At 31.9% G+C, this 18,582-nt stretch overlaps 2 protein-coding genes across 2 annotated transcripts; one reads left to right on the top strand and one right to left on the bottom strand.

Annotated features, from left to right (window-relative positions):
- Positions 1 to 10,248: 10,248 nt before the first annotated feature.
- On the top strand, positions 10,249 to 15,128 carry LOC114189849 (short-chain dehydrogenase TIC 32, chloroplastic-like). Its single transcript, XM_028078566.1, has 8 exons — positions 10,249 to 10,619; positions 12,424 to 12,655; positions 12,772 to 12,851; positions 12,963 to 13,116; positions 13,286 to 13,364; positions 14,349 to 14,433; positions 14,539 to 14,585; positions 14,719 to 15,128. Exons 1-8 carry the CDS (start codon positions 10,499 to 10,501, stop codon positions 14,890 to 14,892), a joined length of 972 nt encoding a protein of 323 aa, XP_027934367.1. The 5' UTR covers positions 10,249 to 10,498; the 3' UTR covers positions 14,893 to 15,128.
- A 928-nt stretch (positions 15,129 to 16,056) lies between these two features.
- On the bottom strand, positions 16,057 to 16,841 carry LOC114189850. Its single transcript, XM_028078567.1, has 2 exons — positions 16,687 to 16,841; positions 16,057 to 16,582 (listed from the first exon to the last, which is right to left on the bottom strand). The coding sequence occupies exons 1-2, from the start codon at positions 16,732 to 16,734 to the stop codon at positions 16,205 to 16,207; spliced, it is 426 nt and encodes a 141-aa protein (XP_027934368.1). The 5' UTR covers positions 16,735 to 16,841; the 3' UTR covers positions 16,057 to 16,204.
- Between the last annotated feature and the right edge of the window lie 1,741 nt (positions 16,842 to 18,582).

Raw genomic sequence — 18,582 nt, 5'->3', positions numbered from 1 at the left:
TCATCCAGAAACCCAGAACTGGTGTAAACCCCAAGCGTCGCCTGGCGGCACACTGGGAGTGTGCCGCCAGGCGGTTCCCTTCCAAGAACCCCAAAACTAGCATAAAACAGATGAGTCGCCTGGCGGTGGTTCATCACCCCCTAGGCAGTTTCTGGAAATTTCTCAGAAACGTAGAATTTCGTGATTTCAACAGCATATAGGCATCCAAATTATCATACATCACATGTTATTATTATTTAAAACAAAACAGCAGAGTCCAGCCCCCCTAACCTGGTTTTCCTTCGCTTAAAGCTTGACGATTAAGTGTTCTCCCTACACCAGTTGACTCCTTAGCCTTCTCTCAATTCAGCCCCAAAGATCTCACCCAAACCTCTCAAACTCTCTGATTTTCGCTCTCTCTCTCTAGTATATTTTTCAGCTTGCCAAACCTTCTCTATTAACCCACTTTTTCCTTTTAAAGTGTGCCTAAAAAACTAGGTTATTAACCTAAAACGAAAATTGGCACTTAATGGTGGTTAATTTCCATTCACTGTCCCATTATGGACTGTTTCACAGCCACCCCTTATTTTGCCACTCCATTAGGATTTCCCTCAACTTTTCATATTCAAGCCAAAGCCAAAATGTCAAACATAAAGTTTAATGTGAGTCCTCCAAGACTTGAACCCATAACCATGCAATTGCCAAATCAATATCAAACCATCATGCCAATTCATGTTTCTTGCTAACAATCAACATCCAATTAACATATTATTTCACAGCATGATTATCATGTATTTAAAATAATAATGAATAATAACACAAAATGGCATACATAGGACTCAAACACAAGTCCTCTCACACAATCAAAGTACTCTCAATCACTTGAGCTAATACTTATCCACGTCATACTCTTCATAATTTAATGTCATAATGATTTTCCCACCCGCATTTATTAATTAATTATTTATTTAATTAATTAAATTCCATGGGTCTTACAGTAATTCCCTATGACAAATCTTTGTCGAGCAACATTTTCACAGTATATTTGAGAATCAACGAATCCCATATTTCTTTTGCTTTCTTATATCAGCAATACACATCTAACAAATCATGAGACAAGGCATTAATGATTTGTGGAGTACTAGAGTCATCAAGTTTGTTGACATGTGAAGCCAAGGTGATATGTTTCTTGAAGATTTGATGAAGATTTGATGAAGCTTTTTGAACTACTTAGAAGCCATTACCATTGGAATCAAGCCTACATTGATGAAGACAAGGAGATTTAATGGTATTCATGTTGATCAAGTCTGGAACGTGTGCTCTCCACATAAATAAATCATTAAGAAAGTGTATTTGAAGTTTGTAATTCATATTGTAGACCTTGTAGCATTAATTTGATGTATTTCTCTTTGTTGTGTTTTTTAATCTGTTGAATGATTTTTCAACAGGTTATAATGTCTCATTTAATCTATTGAATGGTTTTTCAACATGTTAAAAGGTTAACTACAATAGTCTTAAACTGTGACTTATTCAATCAGTTGATTTATTTTTTAATCAATTGATTTCACTTAAGTCAAGTGAAATCAACCGATTGATTTAGAAATCAATCGATTGATTTAGAAATCAACCTGTTGAATTTCGTAATAGTTTGACTATAAGAGATGTGATTTTTGAAAGAGAGGGAAGTTGATAATTTTTTAGTGCAAAATTGTTCTGAAAACTTGGGAAATCTCTCTCTCTCTTTCATGATCATTCAGACTGTAGCTGTTGAAGATTGATCTTTGATCAATTCTTGGAGCTTTTGGCTTGTGTTTGAAACTTGGAGAAAGTGGTTTGTGGTAGGTTAGGATGTGCTATCACTAAGGTTTGATCTTTCTCAAGCTTTGTGTGTATGCCTGGTGGTTTTCCAGGTCTGCAAGAGGGTTCTTACTGCGCTGGTGTGATTCTTGTGTGATTCAAGAGTCTTATTTGTGGTATTTGCTTATTTTGAAAGTGTAAGAGTGGATACTTTGTATTCCTTTGATTATGTCTCTTCGAAAATCCGATTGTTGGGAATAACGTCTTAAAGCCAATTCGTTTTTTTGTTCAGTATTTTCAGTATCTCCATGATCACGATAAGTCTTGTATTTTTTTAAAAATTTATCTTTATTAGTCAAAATGACTACACGTTTGCCTTTTCTAGAACGAATTTAAGAATTATCTGCTTCAATTTTTCCACCTAGTTGTTCTAATTCGTCCATCAATTTGTATGACCACCGAGGTACTATCTTTTGAAATAGTGCAAAGTCAGGCTCAAGTTGCCTTGACAAACTGGATGTAGCTCAGGTTTGAGTGAACCAATATAAAAATCTTATGATCCAAGCTTTTCTCTAACCCTTATCTCTTGCATAATCTTTTAAAGTTTAAAGAACTTGAGTTTAAATAATCTTTTTCATGTTCTTGTGTGTTTTCATGGCATCTAAAACTTTGAGCATGTTTGCATAATCAATTAGAACCTGTCTTGATCATTCTTGTGCATTGTTCATGGTTTAAAACTCAAATCTCCATTTCTGCACTTTTTCCAGTATTTCAGTCGACTTTTTTTTCTGTTTCAATCGATTGATTATACCAGAACAGAATCTGTTTAGTAAAATCAATCGATTAACTCTATTTTTGATCGATTGAAAGTATATTGTCCAGTGGCTTTTGCATCCTAACTTGGTGATCAAATTGATTCAATCAAAGATGGTTTTTAGCTTTGAAAGATAGCCTAAATTTTTATCTAGCCAATTCAACCCCCGTCTTGGCATTTCAACCATTTCAAAACTAATAAGGTTTTGAAGTTGAGAGAGCAATAACTACTCCATATATGTTTAAAAGGGTAGACACACGTTCTTGCTGGCGCCAAAAGTTTTTTCCTAAAAATACCTTAATTTTTGATACATCCAGAAAGGGTTTTGCAAAGATAATTTAAGTTCCAAAAGTGTTTTGATTCTCCGGAGTGGATTCATTGTTGTTGTTGTTAGCCATAAGTCCTTAAGATTGTCAAAAAAGCTGACAAAGCACGTGCAAAAAAGTACTTCCTGAGATGTGTATATTCACTACCCTTAAAGACTTATCCATGGTGTGTGGGGCAAGCCCCCATGAACTTCCAGGATTTTCTGAGGATCTAGCAAGAAAATACTCTTTAAAGAGTATTAATATGACCCATACTAATAAAAGAAGAAGAATGAGAAATATGAGAGAGAAGAGAGCCAAGAGAATTGAGAATGTGTGTTTTAGGAGAGCACTAAATCACTTATTTATAGGTGAACGAGGATTGTGATGGGCTAACTCATGGTCTGCATTGTAACAACTCCACAATAACTCCACAACGGTCAAAAGATGTTGTAATTGCTTGGTGAAAATAAAACCAAAAAAGCAACATGCCATACAAAAGTTAATGGCCAAAATCAAAACTGATGCAAGTGATAAAGGCACTCCAGCAATGTTAAAATCTTTTGGAATATTATTATTATTATTATTATAATATTTCCAAAAAACAACGTGTTTAAAAATATACATTTAGGTTAGTTGTCGTGGTAGCACATAAACCTAAATTTAAATTTTGTAGTTAAAATAAAAGTCTTAATGCATAACAATATCATGTATTTAATAATTTTTTCAATAAATTCATGAAATTCATACAAACTTTCTCAAATAATAATTTTATTTAACCAAATATATTTTTTCTGAGAGAAAAAAATCTTACATTAAAGCCTTAAACAATTATAATTTTATTATTTTAATTCAAAATTGTATAATTATAAAATTATGATTTTATTATTTGAATAAAATTTGAAAATATATCATAATTTTACATTTCACAAAATCATAATTTTATAATTATATAACTTTGAATTAAAATATTAAAATTATTAAATTATAAAAATATAAAATCATACAATTATAAAATTATAAATTATATCATGAAGTTATAAAATTATAAAGTATTAAAATGATTGAATAAAATTTGAAAATATATCACAATTTTATATTTCACAAAATCATAAATTTATAATTATATAACTTTGAATTAAAATATTAAAATTATTAAATCATAAAAATATAAAATCATATAATTATAAAATTATAAATTATAAATTATAAATTATATTATAAAATTATAAAATTATAAAGTAATAAAATGATAAGTGACATGACAAGATAATAACCATATCAGTCACTTAACAACTCTATTATCAAGTTAATAGAAAAATTTAGGTTAAATTACCCTTTTGGTCTCTCTATTTGTCATGAAATTTCATTTTGGTTTTCACGTTTTTCGTTGTCTCAATTTGGTCCTCCTTTTCTTAAAATTGACTCAATTTGGTCTTCACCGTGAACTTTGACCAGACGGTGTTAAAGTCAATGTCACGTGTCAATTTTTGATTTTTTTGATTTTTTTGAATTTTTTTTGAATTTTTTTTTATTTTTGACACGTGTCATTTCACCATTGTGCCACGTGTCAAAGTGACTCAATTTAGTCCCTATATTTGTTTTTAGTTTCAATTTAGTCCCAATTTTTGTAAAAATGAAACAATATTGTCCCTCATTAGATTGAGATTCAATTTAATCTTTGTATACAACTTAATAAAACTGACATTTTTATTAAATATTTATAGAAATATTTTTAAATAATTTTTTTTAGTTTTATTATTAAACAAAGTTAAACCCCAAACTTAATTTCAAAAATTAACAATTTTGTCATCATATATAAAGGCATCAAGTGTATCATATTATACAAACTTGGTATAGATTAAAAATCAAATAACTTGTCAAATATAAATTTAGGAACTAAATTTCAAGTTCAAAAAAAAATCAAAGTCTAATATTTTATGTAGAATTTAAAGTTAATTTAAAATATTTATAGAAATATTTAATAAAAACGTTAATTTTAGTAAGAATATCACCATAAAATTTATAAAAAAGTAAATTTAGTGCCAATTTGAGGAACGACAATATTGCTTCATTTTTACAAAAAATGGAACTAAATTGAAACTAAAAACAAACATAGGGACCAAATTGAGTCACTTTGACATGTGGCACGACTGTGAAGTGACACATGTCAAAAAGAAAAAAATAAAAAAAATTTTAAAAAAATTTTAAAAAAATCAAAAAAACCAAAAATTGACACGTGGCGTTGACTTTAACACCGTCTGGTCAAAGTTAACGGTGAGGACCAAATTGAGTCATTTTTAAGAAAATGAGGATCAAATTGAGACAACGAAAAACGTGAGGACCAAAATAAAATTTCATGACAAATAGAGGGACCAAAAGGGTAATTTAACCAAAATTTAACTACAAGTACTCAACTGAAAAAATTAAATTTACTGAGTACTCAATATACCACATAAATTTATCAAAGATTCAATTAAAAGTTTCCTAAGGACTTAAAATATAAATAAACCTTATTATTATTATTATTTTTTTATTTTTGTTATTATAATTATTAGTTATCACAGATAAAGAGTTATAAAATTTGGAAAAGTCAAGTCATTTGGTAATGGTATAATTGCATTATTCATCCCTTCAAGACTCACCTCACTTAAAGAGAATCTTACACTTCTTTCTTGAATTACTTCTTATTTATCATAAATACTTGAAAGAAATAACCATGTCATTTTCACTTACTCTGTAACGTCCCATTTAATTATTAAGCGAAATTAAAGGAAAACGTCACACAATACAAGTACAATAGCGTAGTCCTGGGGTCTTTAACACCACCCCGACAAAACTCAGGCACACCACGATGCCAAGGAAAGCTGAATACGAAAACAACATAGAGTGTAGCGTAGAAATATAGAAAGAGATACATGGGCCATGGCCCTAAATGAAACACAAGGAAAACTCCAGCCCAGATGGCTAAGCAGCGGAATCTCCATTCGCTTGTTGACCAAGAGAACCTCGCCCATCTGCTCCCATCAACCGAGTCGATGATCATCGCAAGAAAGAAGAACCACATACAAGGCAACCATACAACAAACAGGGTAAGCTAGAGCCAACACATTCTTATCATACAGTCAATTACATTATTATCATTCCATATCCATATAGCAATCAAGCATGTCATGACTCTTCATTCGATACACTACGACTCGACTCGACTCATCCGGATATGTATAACTTAGTCGGATTCAGCAGATGCTTGCACTTGTGGTGGATACCCCTGCTCGAACCTGAGCTGCTCACCCCCGAGCTATGTGTTACAAATGTCACGATGAAACAATTCTCCCTCACCACAAGGTTAGCCCTTAATGAATTTCAGGCCTCCTGCTACTCTCACCACAGGGGTCAGTCCGCTCTAAGTGAGACTAACTGGCCCCTTAGAGTGCCAGGATACAGTCCTTACCTTGAATCCTTACTTAGTTATACAGATGGGGCACCACCATAGACACCCACTAACAGGGGCCATGGGATTACGTCCCGACCACTGAAGCGCAACCCCGGAGGTCTCACCTAGAGACCCCAAGGAATTTACACGCTGACACGGACCAACATTCATAACTCAACACTACTAGAATATTAAAAGCATGTTTACAATTCCATACCCATCCATGTTTACAACGCGGGATCTCGCTTAAGCGAGATCCCTCTCGCCTGGGCGAGTTGCCTGCTCGCTCAAAAGCCACAGCAGGTCGCCTGGGCGACCATTCGTGGAGAAAATACTTAGGCGAGCCTCTGTTAATCTCGCTTAGGCGAGACTAGCTCGCCTGGGCGAGTTTATCAGAGCCTGCCACTGTTTTCCCTGCAACAGATGTGAATACATACCATAAACAATAATCCCATCGCATCATGCATCCATATTAACAGGCAACCACAAAGAAATCACCAACCACATAAAACAGCAACTCAGACCAAGCCAACAGAGGGTTCTAGCTTCCCTTACCTGGAAATGGGTTTGCACAGGACCTCCACACTGAAACAAGGGGCACCGTAGCTCTAGAACCCGACTCGCAAGCTGGAACAGCGAGTCAAACGAATCAATACAAGTTTCTCACTGTGAGTACATAACTATTCTAGACAGGGGCGACAAGGTGAAAGAGCACTTACGTGAGCAGGACTATGGTCAAGATGAAACGTGAATCGGAAGAACGTTGGAACCCTAGCGGGAGTAAAAGACGGCTGCGGCTCAAGACAAGAACGGCAACTTTTCTGAAATGGTAAGGAGTACTAGGTTTAGGACAGACCTAAAGACTATATATGTTGGGCCGGCCTTAGGCCCACTCACAAAGGCAGCCCAACAACTTTAGAGCAGAATATAAAAAAAATGGGGCCTTACATACTCTCTCACAATTAATAAATACTCCCAAAGACACAAAACCTTAGAAAATTTTCCTGTCAAATCCTCCCAAAATGTGGTTAAGGTAGATCGTCTCTAACAAATTTGTGAAGATAAAGTTTGTATAAATCAAAATATGACCTTCATTACATTCTTCCCACAAACATAAAAAAAATAGGATCATAAACAAGAGTATTATTATCAAATACTCAATTTTGCACCCATCAATATTAAATAACGTACTTATTCAACACTATGTCTTTTTATATCCTTTTACTTTTGAGATTTTATTAACTTAAAAAATCAAATTATTTTTAACATACGAACGTATCTTTAGCCTCAATGACTTAGCCGCCAAACTTTACTATAAAAGGAATTCACAAAAAACTCAACTTAAAAAATATTCCTTGGGATCTTGTTTAAAGGAGTATGGTTCCTTCTGATAATAACAAGCAGCAATTTATTAACCTCTTTTTCTGTTTTGCGTGTAGCGGTTGATGTTGAACTCGTTTGTCTGCTAATTAAACGTGTCTTGGACCACTAAATCGTGGGTGAGACGGATCATAAGAACTTGCAAGTTGATAAAAAGAGAGTGGCACCACTTCCCATTCACATCAACCATAATCGTCTCCATACAGTATAGCAGTTGGCCATAAATCCATCCATCCGCATCTAAATTTTCTCACCACAAAATACAAAGTCAATATATAAATTTCTACACATATAAATATAATAAGTCAATGTATTACACTATTGCTTTCATATACATTAAAACCTACTAATATATATAATTTGATCACCACACATATAATTATTATAGTTTAATGAAAATAGATTTCCTGTACTATTATTGAATGGTGTAATAAGTAATGCAAATTAATTCGGTGTAATTGAATATGGCTTTTTATATATAAATAGAAGAAAAATATATTATAAGAACAACCTTTTAATAGGTTATTTTATTATTGGGTCATGTTTAATTATAAATATACCGACATGTCATTGGTGTCATTAGTATCGGACTTAGTCATTTTAGGCAATGAGATTCATGTTTAAATAGTGTGGAAGGAAAAACAAGTGGTTAAGAGGATAGTTTCTACTATGACAAATAGTCATTTACAAAATGCATGAATATATTACCATGAAAACACACACACACACACACACACATATATATATATATATATATATATATATATATATATATATATATATATATATTCGAGAAAAAAATGGTTTAAAATCTAAATGCAAAACATATTTAAAAAATAATAATAGTAATTCAAGATACATATATAGTTTCTTCATCCCATTCTTTTTAAAAAACTTTAGACTTCAAAATTTACAAAATATGTTTTTTTTCTAATCAATAAACACGTTAACAGTACCTTTATTATCACAGTCAGTTATTGCCGCTATCAAAGAAATAAAAAGAAAAGAATAAGATTCAGTAATTTATAATTAGAATCGATAGCTTTAGAAATCAAGTATATAATTAAGCATATTTATGTGAAGATATATTGCGTTTGAAAGATTTTTGCATTTTTTTTAAGGTTTATGCCAAAAGAGAACTCACCAAATAGTAGAATTCTGTGTATATTTGTATGTAGGAGGCTACCTAATATATACTTTCTTTTGTTAACTAACCTCTTTAAGTGGCATTGTTTGTTTTAAGTAATGAGGTGTAGTGCAATTATCTCATTACTTTTAATGGTCAATTATCATATTATTATGAGTACTCTAACGTTTATATATAGTTAATTTTTATAATATATATATATATATATATATATATATATATATATATATAAAAGAACTGGATGATGTCTTCATATGTTACCTGCCAAAAGTGAAGTCGGAAAATCCTATTTTAGGAAGAGAGAGAGAGACAAATAATTCTGAGAAAAGTTGAAATGCTGAGCTAAATTCTTTATTTTTCTGAAAAAGCTGCAGTTTTGGTAAATTATTTGGTATGGCCATGTGAGCCACCGATCAATGTAATTTCACCATTTTACACAGCAAAACTACCTGTGCTCGATTACTTTCTGCTCCTGCCTCCACTGCATTAAACTGCACCACTCATATATTGTTGGTTTTGTATCATTGGTTCTTGTGCTTACATTACTGAACAACTATATATATCATGTCAACTGATGGAAGAATCATAATAAAAAATGTTTCAAAGATCAACAACTAGACGTTGCTTTATTACCAAAAGCATTCTTACCCCACAAGAAAACCTTATTATATTTTAAATTTAGGGACCGATGATATCAGAAATAAGAAAACCATTTTCCATGACTTTTGGATAGAAGGAATTGATATGTATGTCATGCAATTGAGTTGGTATCTCAATCACATGTTGTGTTGGTTGAAACTTGAAACGCAATCCAAAATATTGTGAACCGAAGTTACTTGGTGCTGTGATAATATGACTATAAAGGGAACATGATGAGACAAAACCATCTGGTATGTTCTATGGCTCATCACTCGATCAAAAACAATTTTTTTAACTATAAACTGTTTGATCACTAATTAACTTTAGGGATCTCCAATTTTTATGCAAGAATTTGAAGGGAATAAAGCAAGGGCTGGTTAGTTGGGGAGTACGTAATTGAAAACTAAACACATGAACTGAAAAAGGTAAATTGTAAAAAGGAGATAGTTTTGTTTCGTTTGCATAACGGAAGGTTGAGTTGTATTACTACTTAGGATAAAAGACAAAGACAGAATAGAAGAAACAGGTGATGTTTGAGTGGTTTGAGGATCTTCCTAAAAAGATTGAGGTGGTTCACGTGGGTTCCATTCCATTCCAATTTTCATACATTGGCATGGCCCCATGAAATTCCGTGTGCATGATCAAAAAATACTAGTTGAGTATTAGTTTGGTCGTTGAGGGAATTTAATTACCAACAGTTCTTCACCGGTGAGAATTTAATACTCCCAATCTTTGGTTCAAATGGATGGAATTTGCAACCTGCTACCTCCCAACCCTACTTTTATAAATAACTCTACTCACTCATACTTTTCTTCCCTCATCTCTTTGCCAACTCTTTGGTCCCACATTTCCCATACGAACCCATATAGCAGTAGTAATTGTTGATACCTCAAAAATCGTGTTTGCGTCTATGGTGATCCATTTCTGCTAAAAAAAGCGAAATTGAACTTAGTTTTTGAGCTCTTGAAACAGATTCTGATAAATTCTATATAGTGTTCACCATGGTGGGTATCATTTCGTTGGTCACAGGGAGGCCTGGACCCAGTGGATTTGGATCTGCCTCAACTGCTGAACAGGTTACTCAAGGAATTGATGCCAGCAACCTCACTGCAATAATCACAGGTCAGTTTTCGCAATTCCTAGCTTTTTTCGCACTGTTCCACAGTCAATAATATTTTTCCACGAATCTTAATGGTATCATCAAGATTTTCAAAAACAGACTCGGATTTTCTCGACAACGTTAAGGTTTTCGGATTCAGTGTGATCGTACGTGTCCCCAATTGCCGCTGCATGCGTCGCATTATTTTACAATATAAAAAAAACAGGCAAAACAAAACCCACCGTTGGTTACATTACAGTTCTGAATCTCACATGGTGTAAATAGTTTTTTTTTTTTTTTTCATGATTTTACTGCCTACATGTTTGTCGTTTTTCTGACATTTGTTTGTGAATAGATTTGTGTAAGCGGATACAGGGTCTTCGTTTCCCCTGGTTTTGTTTTGTGTTTTTTGGTCCATTTTAATGAGTGAAAAAATTAGATCGTTGAGAACATTATGTGAGTTGGAGTGGCAGTCGCTCGCTGCTCGAGTCTATGATTGTGGACCCTGTTGCAGTATTGCTCAGAAATCTAGAAAAGGAGACCTATTTTTGTGGTACAGAAAACCTTTGATGATGTTGTTGTTCTTTATAGATGAATTTCCTACCTCTGCATCTTGCTTCTCCATTTGTAGCAACATTTTTAAGTTAGCAGATATTTCTGATTTTTTCTTTGCTGTGTTTTCTGGTTGAGTCTTGATGAACCTGTCATGTTTTGTTGGTTTTGAAACAACAACAATTAAAAAATCGCACGAAGGTTTTCTACTTTCTTTTTCAGTTTTTCTTATAAATAATTATACAGTGGTAATATTAATATATATCACTTGTTTCATGCTAGGGGGTTAAAAAGGAAGCTAGGTCAAGTTTTCTTTCGATTGGATTTAGTCCTTTGTACTGGTAGGCTGGGGTTGGTTTGCTGGTATTCATAACAGTAAATGATGTTGTTATATATAAAGTCATATTTATTTTAATTTTAATATAAGTATACGTTGTAAAATTGTTTTCTTTTTTTTTAATTTTTTATTCTCGTTTTTTAAATAATTATATGTTATCAAATATTTATCCATGAATATTTGGAAATACTCAAGTATCTATTTAATGGATATTCATGCATGCAGACATAAGATAATTTTTCATCAAATGTAACCAGTGATGGTAGTTATCGCACATGCCTATCCTTATTTCATGTTTTCAAGAAAAATATTGAGATAACATTTTTCGTATTACGACAAAACAGTGTTTTAAACTAAACAGATCTTCCGATCAAAGTTGGGAAATTATTTCTGACATTCTTTATCATTATTAGTTTTGAAAATAATTGATTTTTCATGATTTAAAACCTGGTTAGGATCTGTTCGATTAACTCTTATTACTGGTATACTATTCTATTATTTTCTATATAATGAATTTACTCCTAAAGATATCTTCGATCTCTTCATACTGAACTAAATTGCAATAAGTTTTGTTTGGAACTAAATAGTTGGCATTTATCTGAGGTCAGGGGCAGGTGGTGTTAAAGCAGAAAGGTAGAGGAAAAAATTAAAGTAATAAACAGTGTATAGATACTGGATTTTAAAAAAAAGATTGTGTAGATAGATATATAGTACAATCAAATTGAATTACGTTTACGAAGCAGTAAATAATTTTAGATGAGAATCGGCCCAAACATAAATGCAGAAGAAGAGTTGGACGGATGATGTAAACCACCAGTTGTGCATTATGAAGTTTTTTTAGCTTATTTGAAGTAGGGAAAACATTATAAGTCATCTTTTAAGAATAGGATTTGAATCTAACTCGTTGTGTAATATAAAACATTGGAAATGAAATGCAGGAGGAGCAAGTGGAATAGGGTTGGAGACAGCACGAGTGTTGGCTCTTCGAAAGGTCCATGTGATAATTGGTGCGAGGAACATGGAGTCTGCAAAGGAAGCTAAACAAGTGATACTGCATGAGAACGAGTCAGCTCGCGTGGACATATTGAAGCTCGACCTTTGCTCAATCAACTCTGTCAGAACCTTTGTGGATAACTTCATCGCGCTTTCTCTTCCTCTCAACATCTTAATGTGCTTTCTCTCTCTCTCTCTCTCTCTCTCTCTCTCTCTCTCTCTCTCTCTCTCTCTCAATGCCTCTGTGTTTTGATTCAACATTTTGATATGCCATTGTTGTCATTTGGTTTCAGAAACAATGCCGGGGTCATGTTCTGCCCTTTTCAGAAAACAGAAGATGGCATTGAGATGCAGTTTGCAACAAATCATCTTGGTTAATATCCCTGTTTGAATATATATACTCAATCAATTTCTATTCTGATTTTTTCTTTTAGTTCTTAGTAGCATTGTGTGAAGTCTGATTTGTAGTATTCTCACTTCTCAGGTCATTTTCTCTTGACCAATCTTCTTCTTGACAAGATGAAACAAACAGCAAAAGAAACTGGGATAGAAGGCAGGATCATAAATCTGTCATCAATTGCTCACGTCTACACTTACGAAGAAGGGATTCGCTTTGATAACATCAATGAAGAAGATGGGTATGCACACGCAAATAAGTCTTCACAATTTCTACATTCGTACTAAAAATAATTGATAATTTAAGGGTCATGCAACTGTGTCATAAATAATTAGTATAATCAGAAGAGTCAAACAAATATTGTATAAATGAATGCAGATAACTTTTACTTTTTCCCTATAACTTTACAGATACTCTGACAAGAAGGCATATGGACAGTCAAAGTTAGCCAACATATTACACGCAAAAGAGCTTTCTCGTCGCTTACAGGTCAACCTTTCTATTGCTCAATTTTTATAATTTTAATCATTATTTTTTATTGGGTTTCTTTTTATCGTAAATTTTACTTTTTATAAAATATGTTTTATACAATTTATATATATATATATATAATTGAGTTTTATTTTAATTGATTCAGTCTATAAAATATGTTTTATACAATTTATATATATATATATAATTGAGTTTTATTTTAATTGATTCAGTCAAGTGTAGAAAAATTTCAATTTGAAATTTGTTTTAATTGAAAGTGACTACGGCGGTTGAAAATAATGTAAACTTTAATTCTATTAATTTTTATTTGGAGGATGATGAAATTTGGGAACACTATTAAAATTTTTTATATTATATTTGTTAAAAATATTTGTAAAATCTTATTATTTTTTTTTAAGAATTTTAATTGACAGATAATTCTTTCGTGAATAATTATTTTTTATAAAATTATAAAATTTGTAAATATTTTTTATAAAATTTGTTGTGAAAAGTGTTTTATACAAAATATTTAACAAAATTATTGACTATAAATTTTTTTCCATAACAAAATTTGTAAGTATCTTTTAAAAAGAAAATCAAAACAAAATTGGCAGAAAATATGATTTTTTTAGTAGTGAAGAAAATTTTTAATTATATTAACTCTTAATTAAATTATATTTTATTTAAATTTATATAATTTAATAGAAAAATAATTCACACAATTTTATAATTTTGGTCTATAATCTTAACTATTTTCTTTTATCACCATCGTGCGTGAAGATCTGAACGAGAAATAAGTGTAAAATCTCAATTTTAACTATAATAATTTTAAGAATTTAATTACTAAGAAAAACATATTTTCTTATTCAAATTTAAGATGCATTGATGATAATGGTAAGAGAAAATAATAAAATATGTTTTACGTAAAAGGTTAAATTTTTGAAATGTCTTGTACTGTAGCATTTATTCCTTCATTTATTGACCATTTATTGATTTAAACAGGAAGAGGGTGCTAATATCACGGCCAACGCTGTCCACCCAGGGGTGATAATGACTCCTCTCATGAGACACTCTTCTTTACTCATGAGTACGTACAATACAAAAAATAACCACAACAGTAACAAAACACAAAACATTTAATGTTCTTTTCATCGTTCATACTAGACTGAGACCATGTTATAATATCCAACAGATTTTCTGAAGATGTTTACCTTCTTCATATGGAAGAACATTCCGCAGGTATTTTTTCTCTCTGTTCTCTTCCTTCTACCACAGATTTTTAATACTGATGCAAAATGATGCATTGTAGAGTAATCAAAATGTGGGAGTCACCAATCATAATTCTCTGTATTTTCTGATTTTGTCAAAACAGGGAGCAGCCACAACGTGCTTCGTTGCTTTACACCCAAGCTTGAAAGGGGTATCTGGGAAATACTTTCTGGATTGTAATGAGTATGAGCCAAGTGCACAAGCCTCAAACGAACTCTTAGGAAGAAAGCTCTGGGATTTCAGCAACAAATTGATCAACTCACTTTCAAAAGCTTAAATAATTTCACCAAGACCCAACTATGTTTGGATATTAAATTAAAAGAACCTTTAAGAGTTTTATTTTAATGAAAAATGTTTTATATATTTAACAAAACAACTTTTAAAAATTCTTGTAATTTGTATCCAAAGCGGTTTATTCATAATCGATGTATCAAAACTCGCTACGCTAATTACCTATAGAACAGTTATATAATCATAAGTTCTAAATATGAGGGAAGATATTTCCCAAACATATATGTGAGTTGTGCTTACCCTTGGCTCAATACGCACTTTCTAGGCGTAGATCTTCATCAAACACATTATTAAAATTAAAGTGAAATTAAAGTAGCAAGTAAGGGATGAAACTACGTTGTTAAAATTAGACTGTAAAATAAACTTTAGATTCGGGTTTGGTCGATATTGTACGGTCTGGTGGATTCAAATTATGTTTGTAAGTATTTTTTGTAAACATATTAATGATGATTTAGTCAAACAAAATGATTAGTTTAATCAAATTTTTACAAATTTAAATAATAATGAAGTAAATTTGTTAGAGATATCTTGTGTTCGGATGAAGAATTTTAAAAATTTCAAGAAATAGAAATAGATAGTATTTTAATTATTTGTTGTTGAATTTTCTGCATTTTTTAAATAGTTTGTTTTAGTGAAGTAATTGAAATATTTTAAATTTTAATTTTTTGTTTGGATAAAACAATTTAACTTTTATTTTAAGAGAGAGTTCGAGGTGTTAATTGGATAAGAAGCAGGGACACTCAACAAATTTTGTATTTAAAGTATTTGATTTATTCTAAAATAATCATTGTTTAAAGTTTTGTACAATATTTACAAAGTAATTTCATATTAATAATACTATATTCTCTTAACATTTTAAATTTAATTTTTGATAGAAAATAAATTATAATAATAATAAAAAAATAAAGAGACTTTTCATAACTTCGAGAAATGTAAATAATTTAAAACGAGAATTTTTAAAATTACAAATACTTTGAAATAGAGAATGACGTTAACCTGGATAAATCTAATTCCACAAATAATAGGAAGTTTATATACCCACCTTCCCTCTTTTCACCCCTTAATTTTACTAAATTTCACAAATTATCATTTTACTTTTATTTTATCTTCTTATATCTCTAAAAAAGTGCATAATGGAAATTTCATAATATATCTTCAATCCCCTTTTCTTCTTACACACCTTCTTTAACAACAAAAACATATTTATGTCTTACACACCTTCTTTAACAACAAAAACATATTTATGTTTAAGGTAAAAAAGACAAATATTTTTAGTACGAGAAAAAAAAAGGGAAAAATTAAGTGGGAAAAGCAGAGTGTGTGGTTTGGTCATGCTCCCAGAGGCCCACAGCTTTTACTACGCAAGCAGATGCAGCTACAATCAATGCTGCAAAAATGGGTGGAACGATGGCATCGATGCTGGATTTGGTGAGAAGGTGAACGGGGAAACACGGTGTCTCTTCCAACGGAACTCTAACTCTAACGAAAGACCCACCATCGTTACTTTTGCACGTATGAGAGGAAGAAATGGCGGAGACAAAAGCCACCTCTGTGGAGAGTGAAGCAACCGCCACCGTAAACGTCATTACCGTCACCCAACTCACAGCATACATTAGCAGAGGCCACGAACGGATCAAATTAGAGACCCACACAAGCATTGCCATTGAAGAAGCTACCTACTATGAGTGTATGAAGATGAAATCATTCATGTTTTGGGTATTACAGTATTTTCTGTGCTATAATTTTCAATGAAAACATCAAACATAAAAGGAGAACTCACCTTTAAATATCGGTGGTGCAATCTTTTCTTGCAGCAAAATTGTGGCATGTTATGTGAGTATTTGGAGATAGAGAAAAACAACCTAATCAAAGCTACTTTTTGAGATGTGGGGTTGTTGAGTTTTGGGTGAGAGTTGATGGCTAGGTTGGAGTGTTGGACTCCTTTGTGGTTTGGTTTGTTGTAGATTAGGTTTAGATTGTTAAGCTGGAAAGCCAAGAGTTACTTCATCACATCTAATAAAATCTTCTTAGGTCATCTATTGGTGAAAAGAAGAATACTTTTAAGCAGACAAATATTGTTTATTTTTAGGGTTAAGTATGTTTTTAGTCCCTAAACTTTGGTCGAAAATTGAAATTCGTCCCTGGTCGAAACTTTGATAAATTTTGGTCCCTAAACTTTAAAAATGAATGAATATAATCCTTTTTAACCCAATTACGTTGACTTTTTTCAACATGTGGAATGTGTTTCATGTTAATATTGAAGTTGTTTACACTATTTGACACATTCTCGGCTTAATATTTATGGAGAAATGCGTTCGAAACCTAAAAAAAAGTTAACAAAATTGGGTTAAAAGGACTATATTCATTCATTTTTAAAGTTTAGGGACTAAAATTTATCAAAGTTTCGACCAGGGACGAATTCCAATTTTGAGTCAAAGTTCAATGACTAAAAACATAATTAATCCTTATTTTTATAATACAAAAGTTTATTTCAGATTTTAAATTTTTTTTATTATTGTTCCGAGAGATTTTTTACTTCAAGTTCTATGCGTGTATAATTTCATTTTGTTGGTACTAAGGTCTTATGTATGTAGATTCTTAAGATTAACTTCCTCTCATATGATGTCATCCCAAGTTGCTATATTTATAGCATGTGAGTAGGACACACTCCATAACGCTTATTATGGATCCTTGGATAAATAGTATCTTTAGTGATTAGTAAATTGATCGCCTTTTTTTAACAAAGTTTGATACGAGTTTACAAATCCTAAAGAATTCAATTTATAACTATTTCAATTCATATTACTTTAAGTCTATTTAAATATTTTTTTTTAAATTTATATTTATATTTTTGGATTCCAGATTTATATTCGATTACATTTTGGATTTTGAAAATTTAAAATCAAGGTGCGTCTAAGTCTAACTAAGGTAGTGAGATCAGTTTGATCCAAATTGATCTGGGTCCAAGATCAAGTCAAGTTAGTCTTGCCCAAAAACTGAGATGAGTTATCCTAAAATAAAAATCAAGCTAAATCGATTAAGATAGAGTCAAGTCATATTAAACTGAAAGGTCAAACCGAGTCAGCTTAGCCCAAACATTAGCAATAATGTGTTCAGCCATGAGTTGACTCTTATTGGACAATGTTGGAAAATCACGCACCAAAAATAATCTCTTCAAGTGGAAGCACACCCACAAATAAGAGCAGAAAAATAAATAAAAACGCACAGGAAATTTAACGTGGTTCAGCACCTCAAGACCTACATTCACAACCACTCAACAAGAAGTATTATCACCCAAGTGCAATTTTTCGAGCAAAAATTACAAACCTTCTTACAATTTTTTATGGACCAAAACTGCAAACCCTTCACAGTGCAATTTTTCTGGCAAAAATTGTAAACCTTCCAATGACACACAACTACCCAAGCCCCTTATACACCCAAGAGACTTATTGAGTTGTGGCGACAACTCTAAAACCAACTATTTACTTTTATAGTATTTTTCCGCTACTCTCTTTTTCATATTACTCGATGTGGGACTTTGGTGAATACCCACTTGAGAACCAACATATCCTCCCTTCACCAAAAGTCTCACATGCTATGGAACAAACATTTGATACACCACCAACAAATATGCTTGAACCACTCTTGCTACTAGTTATCCAACAAATCTGCTTGA

Source organism: Vigna unguiculata, chromosome 7 (genome assembly GCF_004118075.2).
Source record: "Vigna unguiculata cultivar IT97K-499-35 chromosome 7, ASM411807v1, whole genome shotgun sequence".
NCBI lineage: Eukaryota > Viridiplantae > Streptophyta > Magnoliopsida > Fabales > Fabaceae > Vigna > Vigna unguiculata.
The sequence above is the reverse complement of the archived record's forward strand: the minus strand, read 5'-3'. Positions and strand labels throughout refer to the sequence as shown.